We start from the raw sequence: 24,731 nt of genomic DNA, 5'->3' as shown, positions 1-24,731 counted from the left end.
AGTGGTCTTGAGGGAACATCTCACCTGCCCATACAGTAGTTTACAAAACCAACTTGTGTAACGTCAAGAGGGTGTGAAAGGCTGCGTGATCCTAATTAGAGCGACAGGTTATGAAAGGGATAGTCACTCGCAGTGACTTCTATTATTATCTAACATTGCATTCCGCTCTGACAGATGGAGAATCCTGAGTTATGAAAGGTTCTCCTAGAAGGGGAAGACCTCAGAGAGAAGAGCCTGACCATGGAGATGTTACATAACATGAGGAAAGAAGAAGAAGTCCTGGTCATCAATCTGCACGCAGGACAATAGATCTGGGGGAACCAAAAAAATAAAAGACACTATTAAATATTCAAAGCTGAAATAGTGACCACCGATGGTGGAAAAGATGGTCTTCAGGGATCAGAACTTCTCATACATCATAATAACAAGAACCAGAGCCACATGTTAGGGCTCATTTATACATCCGTCTTGTCATGTCATTTGCTGCCCGTGATGTCCACATATGGCAAGGATTTAATGTGGGGGTGCAGGGTGACATGGATGTAATGTGGGTTGCAGGGTGACATGGATGTAATGTGGGGTGCAGGGTGACATGGATGTAATGTGGGTTGCAGGGTGACATGGATGTAATGTGGGGTGCAGGGTGACATGGATGTAATGTGGGGGTGCAGGGGGACATGGATGTAATGTTGGGTGCAGGTTGACATGGATGTAGTGTGGGGGTGCAGGGTGACAAGGATGTAATGTGGGGGTGCAGGGTGACATGGGTGTAATGTGGGGGTGCAGGGTGACATGGATGTAGTGTTGGGGAGCAATGGGTGACATGGATGTAATGTGGGGTGCAGGGTGACATGGATGTACTGTGGGGGTGCAGGGTGATATGGATGTAGTGTGGGGGTGCAGTGTGACATGGATGTAATGCGGGGAGCAGGGTGACATGGATGTAATGTGGGGTGCAGGGTGACATGGATGTAATGTGGGGGTGCAGGGTGACATGGATGTAATGTGGGGGTGCAGGGTGACATGGATGTAATGTGGGGTGCAGGATGACATGGATGTAATGGGAGGTGCAGGGGGACATGGATGTAATGTGGGGTGCAGGGTGACATGGATGTAATGTGGGGTGCAGGATGACATGGATGTAATGGGAGGTGCAGGGGGACATGGATGTAATGTGGGGTGCAGGGTGACATGGATGTAATGTGGGGTGCAGGATGACATGGATGTAATGTGGGGTGCAGGGTGACATGGATTTAATGTGGGGGTGCAGGGTGACATGGATGTAATGTGGGGTGCAGGGTGACATGGATGTAATGTGGGGGTGCAGGGTGACATGGATGTAATGTGGGGGTGCAGGGTGACATGGATGTAATGTGGGGTGCAGGATGACATGGATGTAATGTGGGGTACAGGGTGACACGGATGTAACGTGGGGGTGCAGGGTGACATGGATGTAATGTGGGGTGCAGGGGGACATGGATGTAATGTGGGGTACAGGGTGACACGGATGTAATGTGGGGGTGCAGGGTGACATGGATGTAATGTGGGCGTGCAGGGGGACATGGATGTAATGTGGGGTGCAGGATGACATGGATGTAATGTGGGGGTGCAGGGTGACATGGATGTAATGTGGGGTGCAGGATGACATGGATGTAATGTAGGGTGCAGGGGGACATGGATGTAATGTGGGGTAGCAGGGGGACATGGATGTAATGTGGGAGTGCAGGGTGACATGGATGTAATTTGGGGGTGCAGTGTGACATGGGTGTAATGTGGGGGGCAGGGTGACATGGATGTAATGTGGGGGTGCAGGGTGACATGGATGTAATGTGGAGGTGCAGGGTGACATGGATGTAATGTGGGGTACAGGGGGACATGGATGTAATGTGGGGGTGCAGGGTGACATGGATGTAATGTGGGGTACAGGGTGACACGGATGTAATGTGGGGGTGCAGGGTGACATGGATGTAATGTGGGGGTGCAAGGGGACATGGATGTAATGTGGGGTGCAGTGTGACATGAGTGTAATGTGGGGGTGCAGGGTGACATGGATGTAATGTGGGGGTGCAGGGGGACATGGATGTAATGTGGAGGTGCAGGGTGACATGGATGTAATGTGGGGTGCAGGGGGACATGGATGTAATGTGGGGGTGCAGGGTGACATGGATGTAATGTGGGGGTGCACGGTGACATGGATGTAATGTGGGGTGCAGGGTGACGTGGATGTAATGTGGGGGTGCAGTGTGACATGGATGTAATGTGGGGTGCAGGGTGACGTGGATGTAATGTGGGGGTACAGGGTGACATGGATGTAATGTTGGGGAGCAGGGTGAAATGGATGTAATGTGGGGGTGCAGGGTGACATGGATGTAATGTGGGGTGAAGGGTGACATGGACGTAATGTGGGGGTGCAGGGTGACGTGGATGTAATGTGGGGTGCAGGTGACATGGATGTAATGTGGGGGTGCAGGGTGACATGGAGGTAATGTGTGGGGTTACAGGGTGACATCCTCTACACCTAGAGGAGAGGAGGTTCTATCATCACCATAGACAGGAGGCATCCTCTACACCTAGAGAAGAGGAGGCACTACCATCACCATAGACAGGAGTATCCTCTACACCTAGAGAAGAGGAGGTTCTACCATCACCATAGACAGGGGACATCCTCTACACCTAGAGGAGAGGAGGTTCTACCATCACCATAGACAGGGGGCATCCTCTACACCTAGAGGAGAGAAGGTTCTACCATCCCCATAGACAGGGGGCATCCTCTACACCTAGAGGAGAGGAGGATCTACCATCGTCATAGACAGGGGACATCCTCTACACCTAGAGGAGAGGAGGTTCTACCATCACCATAGACAGGAGGCATCCTCTACACCTAGAGGAGAGGTGGCTCTACCATCACCATAGACAGGGGACATCCTCTACACCTAAAGGAGAGGAGGTTCTACCATCACCATAGACAGGGGGCATCCTCTACACCTAGAGGAGAGGAGGTTCTACCATCACTATAGACAGGAGGCATCCTCTACACCTAGAGGAGAGGTGGCTCTACCATCACCATAGACAGGGGACATCCTCTACACCTAGAGGAGAGGAGGTTCTACCATCACCATAGACAGGGGGCATCCTCTACACCTAGAGGAGAGGAGGTTCTACCATCACTATAGACAGGGGGCATCCTCTACACCTAGAGGAGAGGAGGTTCTACCATCACCATAGACAGGGGGCATCCTCTACACCTAGAGGAGAGGAGGTTCTACCATCACCATAGACAGGGGACATCCTCTACACCTAGAGGAGAGGAGGTTCTACCATCACCATAGACAGGGGACATCCTCTACACCTAGAGGAGAGGTGATTCTACCATCACCATAGACAGGGGGCATCCTCTACACCTAGAGGAGAGGAGGTTCTACCATCACCATAGACAGGGGGCATCCTCTACACCTAGAGAAGAGGAGGTTCTACCATCACCATAGACAGGGGACATCCTCTACACCTAGAGGAGAGGAGATTCTACCATCACCATAGACAGGGGGCATCCTCTACACCTAGAGGAGAGGAGGTTCTACCATCCCCATAGACAGGGGGCATCCTCTACACCTAGAGGAGAGGAGGATCTACCATCGTCATAGACAGGAGTATCCTCTACACCTAGAGGAGAGGAGGTTCTACCATCACCATAGACAGGAGTATCCTCTACACCTAGAGGAGAGGAGGTTCTACCATCACTATAGACAGGAGGCATCCTCTACACCTAGAGGAGAGGTGGCTCTACCATCACCATAGACAGGGGACATCCTCTACACCTAGAGGAGAGGAGGTTCTACCATCACCATAGACAGGGGGCATCCTCTACACCTAGAGGAGAGGAGGTTCTACCATCACTATAGACAGGGGGCATCCTCTACACCTAGAGGAGAGGAGGTTCTACCATCACCATAGACAGGGGGCATCCTCTACACCTAGAGGAGAGGAGGCTCTACCATCACCATAGACAGGGGCATCCTCTACACCTAGAGGAGAGGAGGTTCTACCATCACCATAGACAGGGGCATCCTCTACACCTAGAGGAGAGGAGGTTCTACCATCATCATAGACAGGGGGCATCCTCTACACCTAGAGGAGAGGAGGTTCTACCATCACCATAGACAGGGGACATCCTCTACACTTAGAGGAGAGGCAGTTCTACCATCACCATAGACAGGGAGCATCCTCTACACCTAGAGGAGAGGAGGTTCTACCATCACCATAGACAGGGGCATCCTCTACACCTAGAGGAGAGGAGGTTCTACCATCATCATAGACAGGGGGCATCCTCTACACCTAGAGGAGAGGAGGTTCTACCATCACCATAGACAGGGGCATCCTCTACACCTAGAGGAGAGGAGGTTCTACCATCATCATAGACACGGGGCATCATCTACACCTAGAGGAGAGGAGGTTCTACCATCACCATAGACAGGGGGCATCCTCTACACCTAGAGGAGAGGCAGTTCTACCATCACCATAGACAGGGAGCATCCTCTACACCTAGAGGAGAGGAGGTTCTACCATCACTATAGACAGGGGCATCCTCTACACCTAGAGAAGAGGCGATTCTACCATCACCATAGACAGGGGGCATGCTCTACACCTAGAGGAGAGGTGGTTCTACCATCACCATAGCTAGGGGGCATCCTCTACACCTAGAGGAGAGGTGGCTTTACCATCACCATAGACAGGGGACATCCTCTACACCTAGAGGAGAGGTTCTACCATCACTATAGACAGGGGGCATCCCCCTGAAAACACAGATAGCAGGCAGAAGGGGCACATCCTCCATTCTCCAAAACACCTCCGTGTTTTATACATCATCCTTATATGATGTTCATAAGGTGTTAAAAGCTGAACATGTCTCTCACTGCTCCCCAATTACTATGTTTTTTTTTTTTTTGATCTGTATAGATATTTTTTTGCCGCTTCCTGTCCATCAGCTCCTTCCTTGTGTTTGATTAGTTGGTTTTTATTATAAAGGGCCACATTTATCACTTTTGTGCGCCTAAGTGTAGTAGTTTTGCCTAAATTCTGGCGCACTGTTTTGCCAGAATTATCACAAGCTTCAACCATCTGTGATAAGTGTATTTTCTGCCTCTTATTAATCACTTTACTTTAAAACATTTTAGGCGCAATTTAGGCGCAATGTTAGATTCGGGCACTTACATGTGATCCTGCTACAAGCTCCTCTCTGCTTCTCCCACAGCCCAGAGTGAAGATAACACTCACAGCAGCACCCAGGTGTGTGACACCCAGCACCCAGTGACCTCCTCAGCAGTGGCTTCTCCTAGAGGGGATCCCCCAGTGCCGGTCTCCTGCTGCACCCCTGTAATTCTGCACAGTATCCCCCTCAGACACACTGGTGATACTGTGCAGAATTACATGGGGGACACTTGTCTGTAGTATCTGCAACATTCTGCAATGTTCTCAGCTCTCTTGCTTTGAGCTCAGGATTCTGCAGAATGTTTTGTAAATAGAAGGTGATGAACTGTAAATAGAGTCTGCAGCTCCTGTCTGCAGAGCATCTCATGTCTGCATTGTATGTTCTAGTGTCTGGCTGAGCTTTGCTGCTAGAAATGAGCTCTTCTGCAAAGGGGCTCAGTGCTTTCTTCTCAGATAACGCCACCTTCGGGCTGGAGTGTTTTTGCGCCCGTTTTTGCGCCTAAATGAAAACGTTGCAAGTGATGAATATCATTAGGCGCAGCAAAACATCTGGATTGGTAAGATAGATGAGGGAAAGCTGGTTATTTTTGCTGCGCGGCTAGTTTGGCATTTAATCGCAAAAATGGTGCACCTGAATGAAAAGGCGCAAAAACAACAGAAAAAACGAGTGATACATGTGGCCCAATGACTTTACTGCTGAGCACCAACCCCTGAAGAAGACAAGATTGAAATGTTTCTTGGTGGAAGGTGATTGTTCTTGCAGAGTTGCTATCATTTAGTTGTCATTGCTAACTATATTTTAAAGGGATTGTCCAGTAATAGTTATATACTTTCATGAAGGGCAACAAAAAAATTTACGCCAAAATAAATAAACTTTATTTGATCTTTAAAAATCAAAAATCACATGGTGTAAATTGTGCTAAGCGGGGAATATAAATTATCGTACGGCAAGTATTAGATACATATGAAATGAGTGTATGTAGGTGGGATACCAAAAAGTATCTCTGCTAGTCCCTAAGATACAAACTGTAAGGTAATAAGGCATACACATTAAATCCACATATACAGGACTAGTGGGCTCATTTTTAAGGGCGGTGACACATGTAGCGTCTTTGGTGCGTTTCCGAATGCATTGAAAACGCTTGCGCTTTCTTATTGTTTGGTTGCGTTTGCGTTTTTGATGTGCTATTAATGACTACATTTGCGTCTCCTTGGATTTGTAAAAACGCAGCAATCTTGTTCCCCCTGCTATCAAAACACAGACCACAAAGTTGCACGTTTTCAAAAAACACAACCGCTTTGAAACATGCAATAAGAACAGACTTAAAAAACGCGGACACAACAAAACGCAACGCAGAATACGCAAAGTTAAGATGTGGAAATGCAACGAAAAAACGCACCAAAAACGCCACATGTGTTTTCTAGCCTAACCTGTTTTGCTCAAAGTTTTCCCGTATTTACAGGATGGGGGATGACTCGCTGTTAGAGGTAGTCCGAGTGGTGGGATCACAAAAACGGGGGGTCAGTTGTAACCATAATGAATAGAGGAGCTAGCTGCGCAGAAAACTGGTGTAGGAGCCCTTAACCCCTTCCCACCGCGGCCCTTTTTTCGATTTTGCGTTTTCATTTTTCACTCCCCACATTCAAAAATCTGTAACTTTTTTATCTTATTTTCTGCGTAACAAATTACAGTTCAAAATGATGGTATTGAATATTCCATGCCGTGTACTGGGAAGCGGGAAAAAAATTCCAAATGCAGTGAAATTGGTAAAAAAAACGCATTTGTGCCGTATTCTTGTGGGCTTGTATTTTACGGATTTCACTGTGCACCCCAAATGACATGTCTACTTTATTCTTTGGGTCGGTACGATTACGGGGATAACAAATTTATATAGGTTTTATAAAAAAAAATTAAAACCTCCTGTACAAAATTTTTTGGGGGGATTTTGCCATCTTCTGACGCTAATAACTTTTTCATACTTTGGTGTATGGAGCTGTGGGTAGTGTCGTTTTTTGCGGATTTTGATGACGTTTACAATATTATCATTTTTAGGACTGTATGACCGTTTGATCACTTTTTATAGAATTTAAAAATTTTTTTTAAATGCCAAAAAAGTGCCATTTTCGACTTTGGGCGCGATTTTCCGTTACGGGGTTAAACGCAGTGAAAAACCGTTAGCATATTTTGATAGTTCGGGTATTTTCGGACGCGGCGATACTTAATGTGTTTATGATTTTTACTGTTTATTTATATTTATATCAGTTCTAGGGAAAGGGGGGTGATTTGAATTTTTAGTTTTTTTTATTATAATTTTTTTATTTTAACTTTTTTTTTATTTTTATTTTTACTATTTTTCAGACTCCCTAGGGTACTTTAACCCTAGGCTGTCTGTACGATCCTATCATATACTGCCATACTACAGTATGGCAGTATATGGGGATTTTACTCCTCATACATTACAATGTGCTGACAGCACATTGTAATGAATGGGTTAACCCGAAGTAGCTTCGGGTCTTCGTGATCGAAGTAGCTTCGGGTCTTCGGCACCGATCGCGGGTGTTACTGGTAAGCCTTTGCTGCAATATGCAGCAAAGACTTACCGGCTATGGATAGGGCTCGGCCCGCAAGCCCTCTTCATGTACCGGGACCCGACATGTGACGTACTATTACGTCACATGTCGGTAAGGGGTTAAATAAATTGCAATTGGCAGCGGGGGATTATTTTCCCCTTCACGTCATCTGCACGCCCCCTATTTCCTGAAGAACCTTTTAATTAAGCTTATGATTTCTTCTGAAGATTTCATAAGTTTTGGTATAAAGTTTTTGTTTTGGAATAACTTTAATAGACATTGGGAATATCTGTGACGGGTGTTACACAATACACATTACACTCTCGTTGAATAATCTGAGGATGAGGCTGATGAGGCGTGAGGCGTCAGGTGTGAGGCTATGTAACGTTACTATGGGCAGGGCCTTCTTCAGGCTTGTGTAACTCTACAGATATTACATAAAGTAAGGAGAGAATAAAGCTGCCTCAGCACGTGCACATGAGTGACCACACAGATACAGGACACTCCTCTACATCACAGGTCACAGGTCACAGGTCACAGAGCAGCCTAAAAGGGCGTAAGGACGACCAGTCTGGGCACATTCCTGCACATAGCACTAGTTACACAACTGACTCTCCAGGACCCTCAGTCATTTACTGCTTGTCTTCTCTTCACGTGAGACAAAACGTAGATCTTCTACATCAGACGAGCAATCCTGAGAATACTATGGAAAGATCCCAAGGTAAGTGCCGGAAATGTATTCCTTTGTTTTATGAGAAACTTGTAGTTATTGAAATCTATCTATCTCATATCTATCTTTCTATCTATCTATCTATCTATCTATCTATCTATCTATCTATCTCATATCTATCTATCTATCTATCTATCTATCTATCTATCTATCTCATATCTATCTATCTATCTATCTCATATCTATCTATCTATCTCCTATCTATCTATCTCATATCTATCTATCTCATATCTATCTATCTCATATCTATCTATCTATATCATATCTATCTATCTATCTATCTATCTATCTCATATCTATCTCATATCTATCTATCTATCTATCTATCTATCTATCTATCTATCTATCTATCTATCTCATATCTATCTATATCATATCTATCTATCTATCTATCTCCTATCTATCTATCTATATCATATCTATCTATCTATCTATCTATCTATCTATCTATCTATCTATCTATCTATCTATCTCCTATCTATCTATCTATCTATCTATCTATCTATCTATCTATCCATCTTCTATCTCATATCTATCTATAATCTATCTATCTCATATCTATAATCTATCTATCTATCTATCTATCTATCTATCTATCTATCTATCTATCTATCTCATATCTATCTATCTCATATCTATCTATCTATCTATCTATCCCATATCTATCTATTATCTATCCATCTATATTTTAAAACAAGTATCGGGTAGGTACTTGCTTTTCTAAGTGGTTTGACTCTCTACTTCTTTGTACAAAAATCCAAAAAGATAGACAGGACACCAATATATCAAAAAGAAAGTGCATACTTTATTCACCCAAGTGCTACATTTCAAATCCTGTTCAGAATCCTGAGGATTCCCAAAATTCTTAATTAAGCTGTTAATGGATTATGTTTTGTGAAAAGGAACTTTTATAATAATGCAATTGAGCCTCAGGGGCTCCTATGTACATCACACAAGCCCCTTCTGTCTCCAGCGTGTGGTAGGTATTCACACCTTCCTTCAGCGTTTATGCCCAACTCCTCCCTCCCTTCCCCTGACAGAGAGCTGGTGACAGAAGGGGTTGTGACGTACCCAGGAGCCCCTGAGGCTCATTTGCATATTTTTAAAGTTACATTTTATAACCAGGGGGCACACATGAATATGCACATATGCTTGGGTTTATTTCCTTTAAAGGGGACGTCCACTTTACATCCAGCTTTTTGTATACTGTGGGTGCAGGATATTATGTAATTTACCAGTATACATCTTTTAAAGGTTACAGGCTACAGGTACAACTTTCTGGAAGTGTAAATTGAAGTTTCTGTTTTAAAAATGTCTTTTACCTCATTAGCTGCCATTCCTGTCCTTAAAATGGCCAGAAATGCAGGGTCCTGTGATTGATAACTTTGATCTACCTTCCAGGACCTTAAAAGGAACCTGTCATTTTCACATATACAGCTAGAGACAGGTCCCCATAGGATCCCACTAACTGATACCATTCCTTTAGCTAAAAGTTCTTTCCCTCACATCCCTAGAAATCAACTTTATCTTATATAACCTGGTGTTAGAGGAGGCGTGTCCTGCTTGGCAGGCCCCTCCCATCTACTCCTCCCCATGGGAGGGGCTGCTGATGACATAAACGACATTTCTCAACCAACCAGGGGCTTTACTCTAAATTTTAAGAAAGTGGTGCAGAATTTTAGATTATGTATGAGGGGACGGGTTCGAGTTAGTAAATTTTTCCAAGGATTCTTCGCACACCGCCATTTTACCAAGGATCGTCGCTCCCCGATGACATAGTGGGGAGTGATGATCTTCAGGAAAACAGCGACATCCATCATCCACCAGTGGGATCAGTGAGCCCAAAAGCCGAACTCCAGGCTGAAATCCCGGTTCGGCACAGACCTGAACATTGTGGTTGGGGTCAGCTCATTGCTAATTTTAATAGAGGTGACCAACCCCTTTAAGAGGGAGTTAACTAAACAAACAACCCAAAATCACCCAAAAAATATTTCTCAAACCAAAAATATTTCTCCAAAAACTTATATATTATTATAATAGGTCACATAAATATGTCGAGTCATGAATATTAATGTACGATTCTGACTCTTCTCCCCTAGCCTCACAGATGGACCTCCTCATGGATCACCTCTCTAAAATCACACAGTTATGTGACATTGATGGGATTCCTGAGGACCTAAAAAGACACCTGGGAGCAGCCTCGGAGATTGTACATGAGATGATCCAACGTCCAGGAGGAGACCGTCTAGACCAAGCCTCCAGGTGAGAAGACATCAACTGTGCTTCTAGGTGACAATGGATGGTCAAATTTTTGGATTTTTACATGGTTTTCTAAGAAAAGCTCTAGGAATGTTTTTTCTTCTTGCCCCAAAGGTGTTTCAATAGGATGTAGCACATATTAGACTATGATCCCACCACCGTCATACATGGTGCTGGATGTAGAAGAGTTGTCACAGATGTTTTTATCTAATTAATTTTCTTCTTTTTTGTCATTTCAGAAACCGAAAAGAACGGGATTCCTTGTGTACGTGAGCCGCAGTGGGCAAGTGGCTACTTCATGAAAAGAATTTATTTTTTTGCTTTGTTTACTGATCCTTAGAATAGGTGACGATCAGGGGCGTAACTAGGAGAAGCGGGGCCCCATACAAGACCTCTGCATGGGCCCTTAATAAAATATGTATTGTTGTACACAAAGGTTTATACAATCACACACAGTTATACACTCATATACACACATGTATACACATACACACAGTTATACACTCATATACACACATGTATACACATACACACATTTATACACTCATATACACACATGTATACACATACAGTTATACACTCATATACACATATGTATACACATACACACACTTATACACTCATATACACACATGTATACACATACACACATGTATGCTCTCATATACACACATGTATACACATACATATATTTATACACTCATAGACACATGTATACACATACACACATTTATGCACTCATATACAGACATGTATACACATACACACAATTATACACTCATATACGCTACACACAGGTATACACATACATATATTTATACACTCATAGACACATGTATACACATACACACATTTATGCACTCATATACACGCATGTATACACATACACACATTTAAGCTCTCATATACACGCATGTATACACATACACACATTTATACACTCATATACACACATGTATACACATACACACATGTATGCTCTCATATACACACATGTATACACATACATATATTTATACATTCATAGACACACGTATACACATACACACATTTACGCACTCATATACAAACATGTATACACATACACACAATTATACACTCATATACGCTACACACATGTATACACATACATATATTTATACACTCATAGACACACGTATACACATACACACAATTATACACTCATATACACACATGTATACACATACATATATTTATACACTCATAGACACACGTATACACATACACACATTTATGCACTCATATACACGCATGTATACACATACACACATTTATGCACTCATATACACGCATGTATACACATACACACATTTATGCTCTCATATAAACACATGTATACACATACACACATGTATGCTCTCATATACACACATGTATACACATACACACATGTATGCTCTCTTATACACACATGTATACACATACATATATTTATACACTCATAGACACACGTATACACATACACACATTTATGCACTCATATACACACATGTATGCACATACACACAATTGTACACTCATATACGCTACACACATGTATACACATACATATATTTATACACTCATAGACACATGTATACACATACACACATTTATGCACTCATATACACGCATGTATACACATACACACATTTATGCTCTCATATACACGCATGTATACACATACACACATTTATGCACTCATATACAAGCATGTATACACATACACACATTTATGCTCTCATATAAACACATGTATACACATACACACATTTATGCTCTCATATAAACACATGTATACACATACACACATGTATGCTCTCATATACACACATGTATACACTTCCACACATTTATACACTCATATACACACATGTATACACTTCCACACATTTATACACTCATATACACACATGTATACACATACACACATTTATACACTCATATAAACACATGTATACACATACACACATGTATGCTCTCATATACACACATGTATACACTTACACACATTTATACACTCATATACACACATGTATACACATACACACATTTATACACTCATATACACACATGTATACACATACACACATTTATGCACTCACTTGTACATTTACACAAATATAGTATATACACTCAGGGAGAGACTTATCAGTGCTTCTATGCCCGTTTTTGGCGTAGATATGATCACAATTTTTTGCACAATTTGCCAGTATTCTTGCGACTACACCAAATCCATGCCATGTGGGTGTGGAGAGGTGTGGCCGCTGGTATTGTGGGTGGGCATGAGGTGCTCCAAATAACATGCTTTCAAATAACATTAGTTTGCAGTTTTTTTCCACAAAACTACACAAGGTTGGACCTGGCGTAGTTTTTCTGGGTGGTGCGGTGCCTGCCGGGTACATCAAGATGCATAAGCCTTATGATATATCCGGCGGGACAGGGGTGGGCCTAGCCTTTATCATATTCCGGTACACGAGCGCCGGGGTATGATAAATTACCCCCATAATATACACACTCATGCAGTATATACACGTCTTATACACACATACAGTATGGACACATCAAATATACAGAAATATAGTAAATAAACTTCTTAAATTAAGCAAACACTATATACCATATATATATAACACCATATATATACCATGCATACAGTGTAAACATGCGGTATACACACATACATACAGTACCATATACAGAGATACAGCATATAAACTCGTAGGGGGAAATTTACCAGAAGTGTCTGAGAAGTGAACTGTTCTAGTTACCAATAGCAACCAATCAGAGTTCCTCTTTCATTTTCCCTTGAAAGTAAATCTGAGCTCTGATTGGTTTCCATGGGCAACTAGAACACTTTTGATAAATCTCCCCGATACTACATATACACATCACATCCACCTATATATAGAGCATATACACACACAGCATATATACATCACATATACACACATGTAGAATATATACACATCACATATACACACATATAGGGGTATATTTATCATACGCTGGCACTTGAGCGCCAGCGTATGAAGGCCCCGCTGTTGCATATTCACAGCGGGATACATCAAGAGGCGGAAGCATATGAAAAGTCGCCCGGAGCGCCGGAACGGGGACAGTAGTGCCCTACGCCAGCCCACTCCTGACCGGCCACGCCCTCTGCTCGGCCACGTCCCACTGATGTGAAGGTGGAGGATTGGGTCAAATAATCGCAAGTGCTAGTATTAAGCTAGCATTTGCGATTATCTCAGGGCCTCTGCGCCATAAATATGCCCCGTAGTCTATATACACATAACATATACACACATATAGAGCATATACACACAGCATATATACATCACATATACACACACAGCATATATACATCACATATACACACAGCATATATACATCACATATACACACAGCATATATACATCACATATACACACATATAGATCATATACACATCCATACATTTACACATTCAGACACACATATGCACAGTATATATTCTCAGGTTGTCTTCTTATCGAAGGGACGTTAAAGGCCACAGATACTTCATGCCGTCCCGTAGCTGCTGAATATATCAGGGAAATAGATGTCAGGAAGTAGAGATGAGAGATCCCTAGTCCTGGTGTCCTGCCCTCCACTCCTTCAATATGTCTGAGTTGCTCTCTCTTGTATATAATTCTCCATTTTGTTAGTGTGGCAGGTTGGGTGGCCAGGCCCCCTGACACTGCAGGCCTTGTAGCAGCTACTATGGGAGAATTGAGCTTAAAACGAGCCAATGACTAAGAAGATGTGTAATCACAGGCCTGAAAGTGGAAGTCACTCTATTTTGAGGAAACATGTAGTGAACATGTAGGAAACATGTCCCTAACACGGACAGCAGTCGTGTTAACCCCCGATCTTAAAACCCTTTCGATCATTTCACATTCGTATTGTATGGAATGGAGCAATGGTCACACATTCGCACCAATGCAGAATTTACATTGGGCACCTGAAGACCCTAACCTTAGTGATCACAGTAGTTTGGCCTTGACCAATCAGGAACAGAGGGTGTATAGGTCTTGTGTGATGTATCATGTAACCCTTTTATGGCTGAGTGTTCTTTAGTTTTCATTCTGCTCTTCTAAAATGGAGAGTGTCATCGAAAACCCCAAGGCCCAACAGGATCTCATTGTGCATTCCAATGAATTGGATTTCTGTCTCTCCATAGTTAATCAAGTTTATAAAATGTTGACACATCTAACAAGACCAAAAAGGATCCTTTGTTTGCCCCATCACTCGGGAGGAAACCTACAAGACTTGTTAGAACACTTGGCAGAAGATGGGGAGATAGTTTCTTGCGTTTCCGGTTCGGAACAAGAACCTTCTTCGAAAGAGTCTTCCAGTGGAAAGAAGATACAGACCCAATTAGGAAAAACAGAAGATATCTTAAAGGTACCTAACATATAATATTACACATCGGATTTACATCATATAGATTGTAAAAATACCTAAAAATTCTACTTTTAGGGCCCTCAGCTACTGGACACCTCCTCTGCTTCTAACCTGGGCAGTTATGTCCATTCAATCTCCCGCGCCCTTACAGCCATGACAATGTTAACCAATCTGTCTCCTTCCCACTGGCCACACGCTCTAGTTGCAGCTAATCGGAGTTACATAATGTAATACCAACCACAGCCACAATACAAAGTAAAGCAGTCTTCTTTGTGAGTGTTCAGATACTTTGGTCATTCACTAGGTGACCCTAAGGACCCCATTCCCTTGATCACTGGGGTTTCCAAACATTGGACTCCCATTGATCAGACGTTAACCACCTATGCTTCAGAGCTTCTATTTGAACATTGGGGCAGATTTACTTACCCGGTCCATTCGCGATCCAGCGGCACGTTCTCTGTGGTGGATTCGGGTCCAGCCGGGATTCACTAAGGTAGTTCCTCCAACGTCCACCAGGTGGCGCTGCTGCGCTGAAGTTCCCAGGAATGCACTGATCTTCACCAAGCCGGACCGACTGAAGGTAAGCGCGAGTCCCGCAATTTTTTTTTTTAAAATGCAGCAGTTTTTCCAAATCCGTCAGGTTTTCGTTCAGCCACGCCCCCGATTTCCATCACGTGCATGCCAGCGCCGATGCTCCACAATCCGATCACGTCCGGGCAATTCCGGGGAAATTGGCGCAAATCGGAAATATTCGGGTAACACGTCGGGAAAACGCGAATTGGGCCCTTAGTAAATGACCCCCATTATTTTTCTTCCTTTTCTTAATCCAACCCGAACTTCTTCCAGCCACAGTTTCCACCCTAATGACCCTTTAATGTAAAGTGGCTAACCCTATGTACCACATTGTATGTAATGAGTAAAGCTAAAGACCTGTAGCCAGAACTATCTTCTCGATGTATCATGGTCCACTGTGCTCTAGACCATGGTGTGATGTCATCAGTCGTCTAATAGAGTGGACCAAGAGGGATTTAGGCTCTGCCAAAGTGCTAAGAATGGAGATGAAGTACAAAGTGATGACTGACCCATGGTCTACACGAGACCCACTAGCATATAACAAGTAGATAGGGATCAACAAATCCCTAGTCCTAAACCTAATCTGTTAGAGAACCTCCCACTGCCTCCATCTTTCTGCATCGTTTAATAGGTGATGCTCCACTGATTCCTTTACAATTGGAAGTTTCTTTCTAGCCGTCACCATACCCGAGCAATAAATGTGATTAATTTCGATTCCCTGTTGTCAAGTAGGTGGAACCAGGCTGTGTTCTCCAGTGCAGGGTTACTCAGGTGACAGAGGGAGCATACCTGGCATCAAATCCAACCTGAAAGTATGCTAATTAGACTTTTTATCATATTGGTGGACCTGTGCTGGGGGAAGATAGCCTGGCTCCTCCCATCTGACAGTAGAGATCTAAAAAATATTGACTATTATTGAGGGCTAGAGAGAAAATTCCAAATATGTATAAATAAGTAAAGCGATAGCCATAAAGAGTTGGTGTTGGTTAAGATTTTGACTGGAAGGTCCTCTTCAATCTTCTACATCTGGGCCACCATTATTGGGGGGTGGAGGGAGCTGTCATGGTGGAGAGCAGGAAGAGGGGTGGCATTATTCCTCTCTGGATGGAGAAGAGGCTTCTGTCCTGCAGTACTCAGCTGGTCAGTAGTTACTGCAGGGAGACTTACTCATAGATCCAGGCACCTTCCTTCTAAAATCAACTTTTAAAATTATGCTAAAGAGCCAGAAAGGCTACTGGGGTAGTTCCAAAAGCCCTCAATGCTGCATATTCAAGGGTTGTTACACTTCCCCTCCCACTGTGTACTGAAACTCCCTCTGCTGCAGTAAGATTACTTTTGGCAGAGGGGGAGGAATAGACAGTGTAACAGTCAATGAATCTGCAGCATGGAGTGGTTCTGGGAACCACCTCAGTAGCCTTTCAGGCACATTAGCATAATTTTAGAAGTTGATTTTAGAAGGAGGGAGGTCATGGATAACAAATATAAGAAGATAGCACAATCATGATGCCTGGATTTATGAGTAAGTGTCCGCCAATTGAAAGTGAAGCCTCCCCTTTAAAATCTGGTTTTGAAGGTACGGGGACCGGTTTGTTGTTTAGCCGTCTTTATCCTGCGCTCGTTTCTGTAGTTTATGCTTTTTTTTAGTCTCAAGAGAGAGGAAAGCCTCAGATCTGGCACACAGCTAGCAAAGTCAGACAGCGCTTTTACAAAGTCAACAGCTCCGCATTTAGCGTTAAACTCGGGGAATAAATTATGCATGAAATTGTGGTGAAGTCTCCAGATTGCAGAATTGCTCCTTTTGATATGAAAGGTTAATTCAGAAAAAAAAAAATATTAGAAATCGCTTCAGATTTGAGAAGGAGGTAAAGGGGTTTTCAATTTCAAGAGATGTTATTACCAAAAAAAAAAACCTAAAATGTGTATTGATTTTTATGCCCTTTCTGGGGAATGTGAATAGTTAAGGACCTGGATCTGTGACATGCGACTACAGTACAGTAAGTCTGAAGGTACATGACTAGGGTATTGCAGTATACATGTCTACAAAAGAGACTATAGAAACAAATGTAACATTATGTGCATTCCATCCAATGGTTCCATTCTAGAAGTATCCAAAATACTGCCCCACTCGAGAAATCCCCCATTCATCCTCATTGAGAGAAACACAAATCAAAAACATATAGAGGTCACCATTGCTCCAATGATTCCTCCCCACCCATGATCTGCAGAATGGGGGACCCGGAGTCCTTCTATGCTGCCTCATACATCATGGGAGTTCTGGGAGTGGGACTAGGAGAAGTTTAGTCCAGAATAATAATAATTCTTTATTTATATAGCGCACACAGATTACGCAGCGCTGCACAGAGCTTGTCAGATCAGTCCCTGTCCCCAATGGGGCTCACAATCTAATCAACCTACCTGTATGTTTTTGGAGTGTGGGAGGAAACTGGAGGACCTGGAGGAAACATAACAACCTCCAGCTGATTTATTAAGTTATACCTTTTGCAGGGTCTGAAGGGAGGAGCAAGTTCTAGCATGGTTCTAGGAATTAAGTGGAAATGGGTCCTGCTCTTTCCTTCAGACCCTGCACTCAGGGCCGTATTTGCTGCTAGGCACCAGGGGCACGGTGCCTAGAGCAGCCCGTCCAGCTCCTGCTCCACACAGTACTCCGGGGGTGGGATCCAGCTCCCAACCAGTACTTGAGGCACTCAGCTGTCCTGTGCACAACCCTCAGGAGACTGCCACCAGCAGCTTTGCCAGCACCGATTGCTACTGTTACCAGTGGAGGTTGAGCATATTGATTTGGTACCTGAACTAGAAAGGGCCTGCTCATTCCTAGAGGCCACCAACTGATCTTTAGTGTCCTAAACTAAGAAAGATTCATAGATGTCCACAAAATTCTCGGTTGAGCTTGTTCTTGGTCTTATTTCCATGGTCAAGACCACTTTGGGTACAGCTGGATCCCTTTGAGTCATAGGGGCACATTTACTTACCCTGTCCTGTCGCGATCCTGCGGTCCGTTGTCCGATGAGGATTCGGGTCCGGTGCGATTCATGAAGATCGTGCGCCCGAGTTCCTGCATCTGTCACTTCCCCGCTGAGGTCCGCCGGAGTTCACCTGCTTCTTCCCGGTGCATGTGAGTGCTTGATCTTGTGACACAATCGCGTTTTTAAATTCCGAGGTTTGTCCGAATCCGTCGGGTTGTCCACCGGCCACGCCCCACGATTTCTGTCGCGTGCAAGCCGGCGCAGATGCGCCAAAATCCTATTGCGTGCACCAAAATCCCGGGGCAATTCAGCGGAAAACAGAAATCGAACCCAACGAAAGTGCGTCAGACGGACCCTTTGTAAATGAGTCCCATAGTCTAATCAACCTACCTGTATGTTTTTGGAGTGTGGGAGGAAACTGGAGGACCTGGAGGAAACATAACAACCTCCAGCTGATTTATTAAGTTATACCTTTTGCAGGGTCTGAAGGGAGGAGCAAGTTCTAGCATGGTTCTAGGAATTAAGTGGAAATGGGTCCTGCTCTTTCCTTCTGACCCTGCACTCAGGGCCGTATTTGCTGCTAGGCACCAGGGGCACGGTGCCTAGAGCAGCCCGTCCAGCTCCTGCTCCACACAGTACTCCGGGGGTGGGATCCAGCTCCCAACCAGTACTTGAGGCGCTCAGCTGTCCTGTGCACAACCCTCAGGAGACTGCCACCAGCAGCTTTGCCAGCACCGATTGCTACTGTTACCAGTGGAGGTTGAGCATATTGATTTGGTACCTGAACTAGAAAGGGCCTGCTCATTCCTAGAGGCCACCAACTGATCTTTAGTGTCCTAAACTAAGAAAGATTCATAGATGTCCACAAAATTCTCGGTTGAGCTTGTTCTTGGTCTTATTTCCATGGTCAAGACCACTTTGGGTACAGCTGGATCCCTTTGAGTCATAGGGGCACATTTACTTACCCTGTCCTGTCGCGATCCTGCGGTCCGTTGTCCGATGAGGATTCGGGTCCGGTGCGATTCATGAAGATCGTGCGCCCGAGTTCCTGCATCTGTCACTTCCCCGCTGAGGTCCGCCGGAGTTCACCTGCTTCTTCCCGGTGCATGTGAGTGCTTGATCTTGTGACACAATCGCGTTTTTAAATTCCGAGGTTTGTCCGAATCCGTCGGGTTGTCCACCGGCCACGCCCCACGATTTCTGTCGCGTGCAAGCCGGCGCAGATGCGCCAAAATCCTATTGCGTGCACCAAAATCCCGGGGCAATTCAGCGGAAAACAGAAATCGAACCCAACGAAAGTGCGTCAGACGGACCCTTTGTAAATGAGTCCCATAGTCTTCCTCCTCTTCAGATCCTTTAGGTAAAAGTTCATCTCCACATAAAGGTGGCCAATGTAAACACATATGAATGTGTACATCTCTCTCTTCCAGAATTCTTGGGTGGAGATCCCTAGAAGGTGTTCCATGGATACGACGTGGAATGTCATCCCTTTAATTAGTTTTGCCTACGGTCAAAAAACCTCACACATCATTTTTTTATTCAATCAGCGAGGCTTCTCAGTTCAGTCTAATTACCCGATGATGGTCCCGAAGTAATTATTTTTGCCTTTAATTAGCAATAATAAATAACCACTTCATGGACACTCTTCACCCCGTTGACCTTCTTTATCCTAAACTTGACTCCGCTATTCTGTAATTTAACGCCACTTTAGTCTAGCAGAAGAAGAATGATGTCAGGTTTTCCTGGAGGACGTAACTACATTTGCGCGCTTTGGTTCTGCTTGCCGTCTATCCGAGCCCCCTTCATTATCAGGCGGCTCGTTCCGTTTTCACACTTAATCAGGATACATCTGTATTCCGTGTCTGTTTGTTGTCTTGCAGAGGATCGCCGCTTCGGGCGAGCAGTATGACATGGTGTTTATCGACGCTACGGAGGAGAATCCTATAAACTATTACAACCTGATTATGAACAGCAATATGCTAAAAATGGATGGTGTGATTTGCGTACAAAACGTTCCTGCAAACGAGACGAGAAGCCGGGAGCACATCAATGATGAGATGGGATTAAGGTCCGAGGGAATGACAGATGTAATTAATGCAGACACCAGAGTGAAGCAGGTTAGTGCTATCAGGCAGGAATACAGAATGCAACGCTCCGATGTTGGGAGAGTAATTGAACAAACAGAAGGAAATATTTAATTTTAACAATCCAGTTAGGACAGAAAGGCGCCTTTAATGCTCTGGTTACTGGGAACACAGCATTTTATAATATGACACTGTTAAAGGGGAACTCCAGATGAAATTTTTTATTGCGGATTCCTCTTTTTCCAGCGATAATGAGATATAATGCAATTTATTTTTATTAAATTATCTGTTGTCCTGTAGTAGAAAAGAAAGCATGAAAAATCCTCCATTTTGTTCTGCACGGACAGAGGACAGTAGTCACAAGTAGAAGATGTGGTTACAAGATAACTTACACGAAGCAGAGATTGTCAGTATTTAACATTGTTACAATCTTGCTGTTATTTCCTATAGAGTTAACTCTTAGAGTCTATCTCCAGTGGATTATTTAGATATTCTTATTCAGTATATTGAAAATTTTAAAATTACATTGCCAAGTTTTAAATAAAATGAAAGGGTCACCACTGTAGGTAATTACTGATATAAACAATATGGAGTACGGTATTAGGACTTCCAGGAGTCCTGATTACTCTGCCCACACACAGTGATTGACAGTTAGTCATGATTACTTCGCCCACACAGGGTTATTGATAGTGAGAGTCCTGATTACTCTGCCCACGCAGTGATTGACAGTGGGAGTCCTGATTACTCCACCCAAACACAGTGATTGACAGTTAGCGTCTTGATTACTCCTCCCACACACAGTGATTGACAGTGAGAGTCCTGATTACCCCGCCCACACACAATGATTGACAGTGAGTTTCCTGATTACTTTGCACACACACAGTGATTGACAGTGAGAGTTCTGATTACTCCACCCACACACAGTGATTGACAGTGAGAGTCCTGATTACTCTGCCCACACACAGTCTTTGACAGGGAGAAGCCTAATTATCCCACCCACACCCAGTGGTTGACAAAGAGAGTCCAGATTACTCTTCTCTCCCACACATAGTGATTAACAGGGAGGGGAGAGTCCTGATCACTCCACCCACACATAGTGATTGACAGTGAGTCCTGATTACTTCACCCAAACACCATGATTGACAGTGAGAGTCCTGGTTACTCTACCCACACACAATGATTAACAGTGAGAGTCCTGATTACCCCACCCACACACAGTGATTGACAGTGAGAGATCTGATTACCCCGCCCACACACAGTGATTGACAGTGTGAGTCCTGATTACCCCACCCACACAGTGATTGACAGTGAGAGTCCTGATTACTCCGTCCACACACAGTGAGAGTCCTGATTACCCCACCCTCACATAGTGAATGACAGTGAGAGTCCTGATTACTCTGCCCACACATAGTGATTGACAGTGAGAGTCCAGGTTACTCTAGCCACACACAGTGATTGACAGTGAGAGTCCTGATTACTCTGCCCACACACAGTGATTGACAGGGAGTCCTGATCACTTCGCCCACACACAGTGGTTGATAGCAAGAGTGGTGATTACTGATTTTTTCTCTTTTAAAGGTAGTGCTACCAGTAGAGGGCGTGACTATTCTAAAGCGATCGCCTGTTTCACATGTTGCTGACACAATGGTAAGAGGAGTTATGATATTTTGATTCCGTGCTTTGAGTAGTGGCCAAATGAATGCAAAAATTACTTTCTCTACCTGTCTATAAGGGGGCTGTGATGGATGATGTCTTCCGAGGACTCAATGGTCGCTCTATACTGGAGCGTCTACGCTTGGATGGGAAGGTGGCATACATCACTGGAGGAGGTCAAGGCATCGGACGAGCCTTCGCTCATGCTCTGGGAGAAGCCGGCGCTAAAGTGGCCGTGGTAGACATGGCACTTGAAAAAGCTGAAGCTGTGGCCAATGAATTGCACCTTAAAGGTAAAAGGTGGGCATATATGATTATGGGTGGGTGTTTTATGAGATGGGTTTGAGTTTAGCTCAGCTTTTTGAGTACCCTATACATTTGAATGGGGAGAGGTCTTCATGTCTGACCACTTCTCCATTCTCCTGGACCTTGTCATCAGAGGACCCTATTATCAAGCAGGGAAAGACATGGAACTTTTGAGACCCCATGCATAGTTGTACCTTGCGGCTTGTCTAATACTAGACTCCAACCCTTGGTGTGATGCGGCAGAGCCAGGCCCACCTCTGCTGCTTCTCCTCTCCATCTCGATTCATCGTCCTCACATTTGGAAGTGGTGGACAGCACTGCGATAGGGACATGCCATTCTTTCTTGGTTCTGCATTGAATGTGGAGCCCCTCCCCCCTCCCCATCACAAGCCCTGCCCTTGCCCAGCAAGACACACCCATTCTTCTAAGCCCCACCCACTTGCCCAACCACTAGCGTTTATAGCTTCATTTACATTTTAAGGTAAAATTAGAGAGTACAGCACTTAATCAGACAAGTGGGTGGGGCTTAGTGCAACAAATGCAACTTGGGATGTAAAATTATAGACAAAATAAAAATTTTTTTTGCTTTTCTGCAATATGTGAATACTGCCTAAAGGTCTCAATTTTTTAATCTGATTAGAAAAAACACCAAGTCTAACACTGTGTGCCAGATATCAAAGAAGGTTTTTGTAAATTCCTCTCTAGTAGTTGGAGGGGTTAATTAAGTTGGCCATGGGCCCTTGGCTGTATCATAATTGTGGGCTATTACAAGTCCAATGAGGGGTGTGCCTTCTGTTTATTTTTAATTCTGCAGTTTGAGGACCTTTGGAGGACCTTTAAAGGTCCTGGAAGGACCTTTCTATATGTATGTGTTGAGACCATGAAGATTTCACAGCTGGAAGCCCTTTCCTTTATTATCTTTACCAGGTCAGTACCAGACTTGGCGATTGGTTCATGTGGTCATGGACCCTGGGCGACCACCCAAACCGCCTATATTATAGTCCACTACTGGGTAGTTATAAGGAGTGAACTTAACCTGCTGCAGCCAGTTCCTTCACCCTCTTCAGCACTTAGCTGTATTCACAAGTATGATACATGTCATAGTTATCATTGACCACAAGGGGGCGATATTCCCCAATAAACCGCTTGTACGTTGATACATTGTTTAGTCAAACTGAAAATCGGGATCATCCGGTAAATAACGTTTTGATTGAGCGCGTGCGATAAACTTTCAATCTGAATAGAAAGACAACTCCATACATATTTATAAATTATTGTTATTCCTTTATTTCTTTTCTTTTTTTTTTTTTTTTATCCAGAACTTTTCAACTCACCTAATTTTCCTTCCATGAATTATTTTTACAGGCATCCAATCTGTTGCTATGGCAGCCGATATTAGCAAAGAAGAAGACGTGAAAAGAGTTATGGACACAATTGTGGCTAATTGGGGGAAAATGGACATTGCCTGTAATAATGCGGGAATTAATATGAATTCAGCCAGTGAGGATACAACAATGGAGGAATGGGATAAAACATTTAGCGTGAACTTGCGCGGCCTGTTCATGTGCTGTCAGGTAGGTGGTGTCGCTAAACTATTCATTTTCCAAAATCACGTGATTCATAGTGCGAGCTCCTTTGTTTGACGTGTGTATACCCTGCCTAGAAGCAGGCTGGAAATGAACACAATAGATAACAGCAGCAGGAGAGGAGTGTGCTGATCTTGAGGGAGACAGTGACCTGTTATATTATGATGGTCCTATCCTCACTATAACAGCGGAGATGCCGAAGACTGAGACATATGAGAAAATTTGCCAAACCCCATTACAACATGAGCAGGAAGGCAGCAGCAGGAGAGGAGTGTGCTGATCTTGAGGGAGACAGTAACCTGTTTTATTATGATGGACCTATCCTCACTATAAGAGTAGAGATGCAGTAGGTTTC

The 24,731-nt window shown here is 43.9% G+C and overlaps 1 protein-coding gene across 2 annotated transcripts in view; it reads left to right on the top strand.

The window, feature by feature from the left end:
- Positions 1 to 8,251: 8,251 nt before the first annotated feature.
- LOC140104008 (uncharacterized) overlaps positions 8,252 to 24,731 on the top strand; it is a 33,635-nt gene continuing 17,155 nt past the window's right edge. For both annotated transcript variants that reach the window (XR_011850224.1, XM_072127333.1), the window contains exons 1-8: positions 8,252 to 8,497; positions 10,606 to 10,768; positions 11,005 to 11,030; positions 14,967 to 15,190; positions 20,628 to 20,864; positions 22,410 to 22,478; positions 22,564 to 22,777; positions 24,156 to 24,364. Coding sequence is in view for 1 of the 2 variants with exons in the window: in XM_072127333.1 (XP_071983434.1) it covers positions 8,254 to 8,497; positions 10,606 to 10,768; positions 11,005 to 11,030; positions 14,967 to 15,190; positions 20,628 to 20,864; positions 22,410 to 22,478; positions 22,564 to 22,777; positions 24,156 to 24,364 (1,386 nt within the window). In the remaining variant the exon portion in view is untranslated. The remainder of the gene's footprint in view (positions 8,498 to 10,605; positions 10,769 to 11,004; positions 11,031 to 14,966; positions 15,191 to 20,627; positions 20,865 to 22,409; positions 22,479 to 22,563; positions 22,778 to 24,155; positions 24,365 to 24,731) is intronic.

The sequence above is a fragment of the Engystomops pustulosus genome, chromosome 10, assembly GCF_040894005.1.
Source record: "Engystomops pustulosus chromosome 10, aEngPut4.maternal, whole genome shotgun sequence".
NCBI classification, from domain to species: Eukaryota; Metazoa; Chordata; class Amphibia; order Anura; family Leptodactylidae; genus Engystomops; species Engystomops pustulosus.
This window is presented reverse-complemented; position numbering and strand designations above follow the sequence as displayed.